This window comes from Alligator sinensis, unplaced genomic scaffold, assembly GCF_000455745.1.
Source record: "Alligator sinensis unplaced genomic scaffold, ASM45574v1 scaffold323_2, whole genome shotgun sequence".
NCBI lineage: Eukaryota > Metazoa > Chordata > Crocodylia > Alligatoridae > Alligator > Alligator sinensis.
Window position 1 is genome coordinate 1,351,095 of NW_005842392.1, and position 9,491 is coordinate 1,360,585.

General features: G+C 47.6%; 1 protein-coding gene across 10 annotated transcripts in view; it reads left to right on the forward strand.

Annotated features, from left to right (window-relative positions):
• Window positions 1-8,831, forward strand: part of LOC102378718 (zinc finger protein 239-like) — an 11,046-nt gene extending 2,215 nt beyond the window's left edge. For 2 of the 10 annotated variants that reach the window (XM_014522760.2, XM_014522762.2), the window contains 3 exons: window positions 4,991-5,317; window positions 5,994-6,098; window positions 6,492-8,831. In XM_014522760.2, coding sequence (XP_014378246.1) covers window positions 5,236-5,317; window positions 5,994-6,098; window positions 6,492-7,480 — 1,176 coding nt within the window. In that variant the 5' untranslated portion in view covers window positions 4,991-5,235 and the 3' untranslated portion in view covers window positions 7,481-8,831. Of the gene's footprint in view, window positions 1-742; window positions 884-3,296; window positions 5,318-5,993; window positions 6,099-6,491 lie in introns of those variants that run through there. The other 8 variants (XM_025211183.1, XM_014522757.2, XM_025211182.1 and 5 more) reach the window with 8 other exon arrangements.
• The last annotated feature ends 660 nt before the right edge of the window (window positions 8,832-9,491 follow it).

A 9,491-nucleotide genomic window follows, 5' to 3' on the forward strand; every position in this document is an offset into this window, starting at 1 on the left:
CAGTCCCCTGAACCCCGCTACCCCCCACCATCCCCAAGCCGCTCCTGGTGCTGGTTTTACCGCTATTTGTCAGTGCTAGGAGCTAAGGATGTAAGGTGGGGCAGGTGAGGTGGGAGGAGTTGCTGCAGGGGAGACTTGTTTGTCTGGGAGTGGGGAAGGTCAGGGGGCTAAAAATAGCCCCTGGTCCCAGGGAGGGAGAGCCCCCCTGCAACCACCCAGGAGCCCTGCTAGTCCCCCAATCCTGCCAAACCCTCCTGGACCCCACCAGCTCCCCCACAGACCCCAATAGAATCCCCTATCCCCCCAATGTCCCCCTGCAAACCCCGCTTGCTCCCCTAATCCTACCAAACCCTCTTGAATCCCCCCAACCCCCCTGTGGACTCTGCTAGCCCACCCAATTCCTGCAGCTCCCCCCATGGACCTCACTCACTCCCTCATCCCACCAATCCTCCCCACTAGTGCCTCCCCCTCTCCCCACCCCCACCCCCACCATCCTGACTTACCTTAGGTCGGTTGGCCATTTTTAACTCTATCTAACCTCCCGAAATGTCTGTACATACCCTAAGGGTACTTTCTATGTCCCTAATGTTGAATTAATCACTTGGAATAAATTAATTAACTTTCTATATGAATGGAAGCACAACTGGCTCATAAGCAAAGGACTATCGTTTTTTAGCAATGTTCAGAGAACTGCACATCCAGCACTTGAGTCTCTGCTTACACACATCGTTCCATATTACAGTAGTTACACTGGCTAGCGAGATCGGAATCCAGTTCTCGGTATGTTTTATATCGGAGGCTGCTTGTACACATCTAACCTCAGAAAACTAACCGTGACAAAGATGGACAGAGAGGGGAAATACACGGATCCTTCTGTATCAGGGTAAGCTCCTTTATCTCATGCCAGACTTTTTGCTGGTCATATGTAGGGGAACAGGGAGATGTAGGTGCCAGGACATGTGCCACTTCTTCTGGCCAGACATTGTATGAAGGGGCCCATTCTGAAGTGGTGGAGTACTGAGGTTGGACCTATTCCATACTACATCAGCCAGTCAAGAGTGAGTCCCTGAACAAAAGAGCCTGGTCAAGGGCCTGCCCTGTCACATAAGGTCTGCTAAACCTGGTAAATGTAGTGGCAGTTTCCACATGGATCATCAGGGCAAGTAGTGAAATGGGAGAAGAAGGGATCAGGAGACAGAGAGGTTTTATCTCCTTTCTCCTAGGTCTTTCACAGTTTCATGGATGTTAGGGGCTGGAAGGGACTTTACAGATCATCGGGTCCAGCTCGCCTGCACTTGGGCAGGAAAGATTGCCGGGGTCAAATGACCCCAGCAAGATGGGCATCAATCTGCTTCCTGAGACAGAATTAAAGGAACAATGTCCCTTGTAGAATTATTTTTATGCTCCTGAGCCAGGAGTTGCAGACTTGCACAGGATGGGTTCCCTTCTGCTTCCCCACAGGATGTCCTACATTTCCATTAGAGACATTTGTTTTGTCTTTGCGATGAATAACATTGAACAAGTCCCCCCACCCTGCATCACCAGCACCCATGTCTCCCAGACTCAGCTTGTATTTGTCAGACTCCCCTGAAATCTTGACTGATCTGTACCTGGCATAAGATCTGTTGTTTTCAAAGTCTGTGAGGTCAATGTGCAATTCAGTGTCTCCTGTTGGGCACAAGAGCAGTGTGAAAGAAATGGTAAGTGCCATCATCATTGACATCTGCCTTATTCCCAAGTATTAAGTCTGCGCTACCTTTACCCAAGTTTCCATCCTCCCTCACTCTGTGCACCCCAGCATTATAGAGTTCACGAGCTGCCTGCTACCTAGAGGTAAGTAGAAAAAACATTAAAAGTTGTGTCTATGTCTGAATTGCTGAATCTTTCCAAACCTCTCTGAATCAGTTTGGAGGGTTCCAATTCGATTCAAAGAGATTAAAGGGTCCTCTTATTCAATTCAGGGCCCTATTACATGTCAAGATTAAAGCTGGATAGAAACCAGCTAAAGAGTTATTACACATATTCATGCACTAAATTTGGAGCTGGTTGGGTCTTTTTATAGTGGGATAGTCATTTTTATTATATGATAGTTACTTTGCACATGAGGCTGGTCTAAATTTATTGCAAGCTTAACCAGTTAATTGTGTAATATATGTAACGTGTAGCAGGGGCCTCAGGCTCTAAGCTCTTAATGATAAATGTCACATCTCTAACTAGGAGCTAAGCAAGGTGTCAGAAGCTGTTTTCCTCTGAGAGTCTGGGGCTATGTGGAAGGTCAGACATGACATCACATCTGTCCTTTATTGATTCAGTGTCTCATTATTAATATCATAATGGATACAATGATTTCTACTAGCGAGTGAGCAGTGGTCTCTTACCTTTTAGACCATGAGCACCAATCTCACCCTTGTCTCTTGGTGGAAAATGGAAAGAGCTGAGACACAGCAGTTACAATGGCAGTTCAAAAATTAGGGTTAGTAGATATGACAGTAAGTTTAATACTAAAAAAAAGGATATGTGAACCTAATATATATATTAGGATGAGTCTTTTTGGATTTAAGTCCCATTATGGGAGTCAGGCTATTCTATAGTTGTTCATGAACATTCAAACCAGCCACTGCTATTCCTGAAAGTAGTTGTACAAAAAGTCTTGCACATTAATGTCAGGAATGTGTAACTTGTTATCTGCTAGGAGTCTGTAATTCATTTAATCAGAGAAAAGAAAATCGGAGCATATCACCAGTCAAACGCAGCGAACTGTAACTAGCAACTTACAGCACAGGCCACACTCTGGAAAAGCTTTTTTTCTGAAATAGGCAGTGAATTCTTAAAACAAACTCACAGCAGTTGGGAACAGCTCACAGACAAACCATAATAACACTGCAGAGTTTTGGGGACTAACAGAAGTCAACCAACTGGAGACACAACTATCTTTAGACTGATTGAATCAAGACAGAAAAAAGAGAATTACACACACACACACACACACACACACACACACACACACACACACACACACACACACACACACACACACACACACACACAGTCAGTCAGTCTAGCCAGACTGAAGCTGGTTGAGGCTGTCACGCTGCGCTCATGCCCGACAGCAGTGACCACAGTCAGGACCAGGACTCACGCTGGCAGCCAAGGCAGTGGCTTCCTCACCTGCTAACAGAGAATTGACACAAGCCCCCCTTGTTTCTGCCACTAGAGGGGGGTGGCTGCTGGGAAGAGACAGAAGTCTGCTTCTCTCTCTGCTTCTATATTTCCTGTGCTTAGTATTTGGGGGGTTGAGCTTCCCGGGTGAAATGCTGCTTGTGCCTTCCTCCTGTGCAAGAGCACAGACCCACGGGCTGCTGTCCTCCCGGCTCCTGTGGGATTTATGCTTCTAACAGACATCATTTAGAGGCCCACAGCAAGCTCGGATGCGCTCTCCCTGGCTATAACTACCTTCTTGGAGGAGCAAATAGTCTGCAAACCCCTCCTGGGTCAGGCACATCAGGTAACAGGGAACATGTTGGGTATGGGTTGAGACTCCACTAGAGATGCTCCTTCCTTTCCCATCCCTGTTGCCTCTGAGCCCCACATCAACCACCTCCACAGGGAACCACCCACAGGCTCTTGGGGCTGATAGCTTCCTGAGTGATTGCACTAGGAGTGTAGCAGTGGTCAACCACAGAAGGAGTGGAGATAGCAAGGGAAAGAAGAGAGAGTGATGGGGGAGAAGAAGAGAAAAGGGTGGGGAGATGAATTACAATATCCCAGATCCAGCTACTGCATCACTGCTGGATCCTTATTTTGGATTTTCCTGGGGCAGGTGGAATGGGAGCAGACAGTAACTCCCCTCCTCTGCCCAGTAGAGAGCGAACGTGCTGCTCTGGGGAGAGTAACCAGACTAGATTTTCTGTGCTGCTTGGTCAGAGAATTGGTAAAAATCAGTATGTATGATGTTGCTATACACTTGGTGAAATCTGGCCCCTGCAGATTCAGGAGATTCACCCATGATTTTTAATCCCAGTTGCTTTGATTCAAGAATTTCATTCACATGTTCTTGGTAATACTATTACTTCAACCCTCTGCTGTCTTCCAAAGCACCTTGTTTGGCTGTCAGGGAAAGACGTCTCACTAGCTGAGCTATGAGGTCTGATCCGATCTTGCAATTCTCTGTGCTGTTGTTTGGCTTCAGGTTGTATCTCATGCCAAACTAAGTGCGTTGTCAGGGCTTACATAATGAATAATACACGACAATAATGGCCCATAGCTACAGCTGTTCTTGGGGAGAGGGTTGTCAGGTTGGCCAGTCTGATCACTAGTATATACACAATGCAGTAGGTTCTGGTTATTTGCATAGCCTCTTTTCTCAAGAAAATTACATAGCTGGACTATGTTAATAAACAGAGCAGGACTTTAAAAAAAACACTCCAGGGGTGTGTAGCATAATTATTCCAAACATCTCATATGTAACTTAATATAATGTTGCAACTGCTTTATTTGAATCAATGCAAACCACAACAAATACAATAGACGCAGTAAGTAAAACTATGAAATAGCAAAACAGTTAAGATAGCTCAGAAAAAAACAAATGATCTTATGAAAACAGTGCAAACAACAAATACAGTTAACTCAGGAATAAAATAAGATAGTACAGCAGATACTGAGAAAATGCAGTTCTTGTGACACGAAATGTTATCTTTGTCTGCAAACAGCTCCTATTTTTTTTTCTCAAGACAATCTTCCAGTTGCTAAAAACAGGCAACATCTTCAGAGAGATTCTCTCCCATAAACTGGCAAAGCGTGTGTCGAACTTTACTCCTGTCACTGGCTGAGCCAAGTGCTTCGGTATCACCATCTTTATTAGTATCATCCATGATCCCTGTAAGCTTCTTCTAACAGACAGCCTCACACAGCCCCATGGGTGTCCCATAGCAGACCAGTTTGTCATTGTGGGAAATAATATTGGGTAAATTCTCTCTCTCTTACTTGCCAGGTCAGAAACATCATCTTCATTTGTGCCACCTGTTCCCTGCTTTTGTATCTGTGAGTAGCATAAACCCTGCCTGGTGAAAACACTGATGATGTTTGTTTCCTGTTTTTCTAGGTTTTATTGAGCAAATGTTCATTTTTCCACCATTTCATGGGCACTCATGTCTGAGCTGAGATTCAGTTAACCAGTCTTGGGCTATCTTTTTACTAGTTTTAGCTAGTTCTGACTTAGGTGGTAAACCAAAATGTATGAGCAAGTTTAATGGTATAGACAGTAAATGTTTTTGTCCTACGGGAAAGCATACAAACAACTGGAGTCTGCAAGCAACAGGTATGCCATTACACAGATTCTGCTATACCTGTGTCTTCTCCATACATGGGGCTACTTTCTGGTCTCTCTACATAGCTAAATATAAACAGTGAAAATTAAATTACTTGATTTTTGCCCAGGTCATCAGTGTGGAGTTTGTCAGCTAGCCTACAAGGAGGGTTGGCAGATATCAGTTATTTCCACATGGTACTGTTGCAAGGCACAGATCTGGATCACACTGCTCCATGGCCAGGCATTGCATTTATGTGCCTCAGTTTCCCCCTTTTTGATTCTCCAACTGAGTCATATCCCTCTTGAGGTCTTATTTATTAAGGCATCACAGAATAAATACCCTTCCAGTGCAAAACATTCCTCCCATCACTGGTGCAGGCTCTCCAGAGCCATTAGGGGCTATTCTTCAGTCTTCCCCATCAACCATGCTCTTGGCTGTACTATGGGCTGGGGCATCCGGCCTGAGCTGAGCATTCATTGATATAATCCCTGCAGGTAGCCATATGATTCAATCACTGGGCCCCAATCCTCAGCTGGACTCTTCCATGAACTACATCTGCATGGACAAAACTGCCCTCCACTTATGATACAGACTGGGTTTAAAATCATGGATCATTTTTTTTTGGCATAATGAATACGTAGTGCCTATGTAACAAACTCTGATTTCACCTGCCTCCTTCCCCAGAGAAGAATTATCCTGCTCCCAAACTTGATGCAAACTCCTGGATGGAAGAACCAAGGGGTCCCAATAAACGAGGTTGCAAGGAAACCTTGACCAGTGCCCACACAGGTGAGGAATAAACATAAGCCAGTTCAGAAACCCACACTACTGCATGTTCTGTCCACACTGCTGCATGCTCTCCCTGTTCTGTAGCATCCCATCTCCTTCGCTTGCCTAACCAGGACTTCTCATACCCTCATAGCCTTTCAACCAGTCCAGACAGATATGAAGCAAGGGTGCCCCACCACCACCAACCCTTGGAAGTTCCCACCATATGAACTTCCTTCATATGGTGGGAAGTTGAGACAGAATTAGGCTCTTCTCCCAGGGAAGTCTAAGGTTTACTTCAGGTGACTACTGGTATTGATCATGTCCAGCCCTACTGTAGTTCCAAGCCCTGAGGGTTTCTTTCGCCACATGCAAGGAGGGAATCATGGCTGGGTCCTCTTTTCATTCCACCAGGCAACGGCGTGGAGAGCCAGAATGAGGACAAGCCCTCGCATGGAGCCTCTGACAGGAGAGCTTCTCAGATAACTGTGCCAGATAGACCTGAAGGTGAGCTGGGAGTAGACCGAGAGACTCATTGTGGATCAGAAAAACACCAGAGACACCACCCTGAGAAGACACCAGGAGAATCCCCCCAGCAAGGAGGGAGGGAGCAAGACAGCACTGCTGGGCCTCCCACCCACCCAGAGGGGAGACCCAATACATGTGCCGCCTGCGGGAAGAGCTTCCCCAAGAGCTCGTCCCTAGCCATACACCAGCGCACGCACACTGGAGAGCGCCCCTATGCATGCCCGGACTGTGGCAAGCGCTTCTCACAGAGCTCAACCTTCCTCCGGCACCAGCTCATCCACACAGGCGAGAAGCCCTACGCCTGCCTGGACTGCGGGAAGAGCTTCCGAGTCAGCTCCCACCTGGTGCGGCACCGGCGCGTGCACACGGGCGAGAGGCCCTACGTCTGCACAGAGTGTGGGCGGAGCTTCAGTGTCAGCTCCCACCTGGTGCAGCACCGGCGTGTGCACACGGGCGAGAGGCCCTATGCGTGCCAGTGTGGGCAGAGCTTCAGCCTCAGCTCCCACCTCCTCCAGCACTGGACCATCCACACAGGCGAGAGGCCCTACCAGTGCATTCAGTGTGGGCGGAGCTTCACCATGAGCTCTGCCCTCATCCGGCACCAGAGACTGCACGTGGGGGACAGCCCCTGCCAGTGCGCCCAGTGTGGGAAGTGCTTTGGCCGTGACACAGAGCTCAGCGAACATCAGCAGGTCCATGCAGGACAGCGGCCACACACATGCGCCCAGTGTGGGCGGAGCTTTGGCGCAAGGTCCAATCTCCTTCAGCACCAGCGCACTCATGCTGGCGTGCGGCCATACCAGTGTGCAGAGTGCGGACGGAGCTTCAGCCGCAGCTCCAACCTCCTCACGCACCAGAGGGTGCACACAAGCTAGGCTGAGGCCTGGGCAGCTGTGTGGGGGCTGTACCTCTCAAAGACACCATGTAGCATGGCAGCCAGGGGCATTTTCTCCCCTTGGAGCACCAGGAGTTCTCTTCTGCTCATGGCCTCAATCCCCTTGGAGCCACTGGGGTAGGAGGAGGTGTGGGAAAGGACAATGTGGGAGATAGAAGCCAGGGAAGTCCCTGGTGGTAGGGAGATCCATGTGTGGTTTGGGCTGGGTGAGCACAGATCTGTGAAGATTGGCTGCTAGCTTACCTGATCTATTATAATGCCAGTGGGTTGGTCTGGTTAGTTTTCTGTTCGTCCTTTTTACTAGCCAGTTTTGGTTGCCTGAGGACTTCCAAGCCATGTAGGCTTTGGCTTAGAGCAGGAAGCAAGAGAGTCAAAGAAAGATGTCTTAAGACTGTCCAAATGAAGTGAAGTTTTGAGCATTAAAAGGAGTTCTTGGGATGAGGAAAAGCATCAGAGGCTTAACTGAAACTCATATGCGTTGGGTTCTGCCTTTGCTTCTGCCAAGGGCCTCATGGGTGATTTGGGACACTGGGCCTCAGTTGCTCCATCTGTAAAATGGGGATAATTTTACTGACCTCCACATAAAGCACTTTGAGATCTAAAGACTAAGAAAGCACTAACCAAGAGCTATGTAATAGTAATTCTTATATGAGAGTGAGAGACCTAAATAGCTGGTATAAAGAGCAGAGCTAGTCAGAAAATGACAAACTTGTTTTGCAAAACAAATTATGAATGGAGTAATGATCTTGATAGCATTAACTGTTTCTGTACACAAAGCATTAGAAACATTTATTCTTAATTTTAAATGATACTGCTGCAGAATTGTTAGTCTGCTACAACAGAGCAGCAGAATCCATGAAACTGTGCTGGGTTCTTTTGGCTCAGCTGCCGGAGAGGGGGTGGAGTATATGACATGTCCAAACTTTAGAATAATGCTTCCATTAATGGTCATATTCTGCATCTGCTGTAACAAAGTGGGGAGTAAGAGATTGTGTGGTTCCTTACTGTGATTATAATATTGTGTTCTGAATATTGACTACTTAGAGACATCTCTGTACCATGAAAAAGGATGTTTGGGAGCAGTGTACTTTAACAGGGTGCATCTATATATGCACTTTACTGTGGAGTTGAGTGACTAGCTCTGCAGTAAATCATCACTGTCTACACATGTGCCAGTATTACGGCCTGGTAAATAAATTAACTTCACTGTAAGATAGTACTGTCCCTGACAGTGGGAGGTGGGAGAACCCATAGTTTCAGCACTCTTCTGCCCCAACCAGCCCCTCTGCCACCCAATGCCACCACCTGGAACCCAGAACTAACCTCCCCCCCACCCCACTTCCCGCTGCCCCCAAGCCTCAGGATCAGATTAACGCATAGGCAAACTAGGCACATGCCTAGGGCCCTAAGTGAAGAAGGGGCCCAGTTGTGCTTATTTTACATATTATGCTGAGGGGAAACCAGCACGGGTTCGTAGCAGGCAGATCGTGCCTGACTAATCTAGTCTCTTTTTATGACCAGGTTACAAAATGCCTGGACGCAGGAGTAGGGGTGGATGTCATATACTTAGACTTCAGGAAGGCCTTCGATACGTTATCCCACCCCATACTGGTGAACAAGTTAAGAGGCTGTGACTTGGATGACTACACAGTCCGGTGGGTGGCGAATTGACTGGAGGACCACACCCAGAGGGTCGTAGTGGATGGGTCGGTATCGACCTGGAAGGGTGTGGGCAGTGGGGTCCCGCAGGGCTCGGTCCTTGGACCGATACTCTTCAACATCTTCATCAGCGACTTGGATGAGGGAGTGAAGTGTACTCTGTCCAAGTTTGCGGATGACACAAAACTGTGGGGAGAAGTGCACACACCGGAGGGCAGGGAACAACTACAAGCAGACCTGGACAGCTTGGACATATGGGTGGAAAACAACAGAATGCAGTTCAACAAGGAGAAATGCAAAGTACTGCACCTAGGGAGGAAAAATGTCCAGCA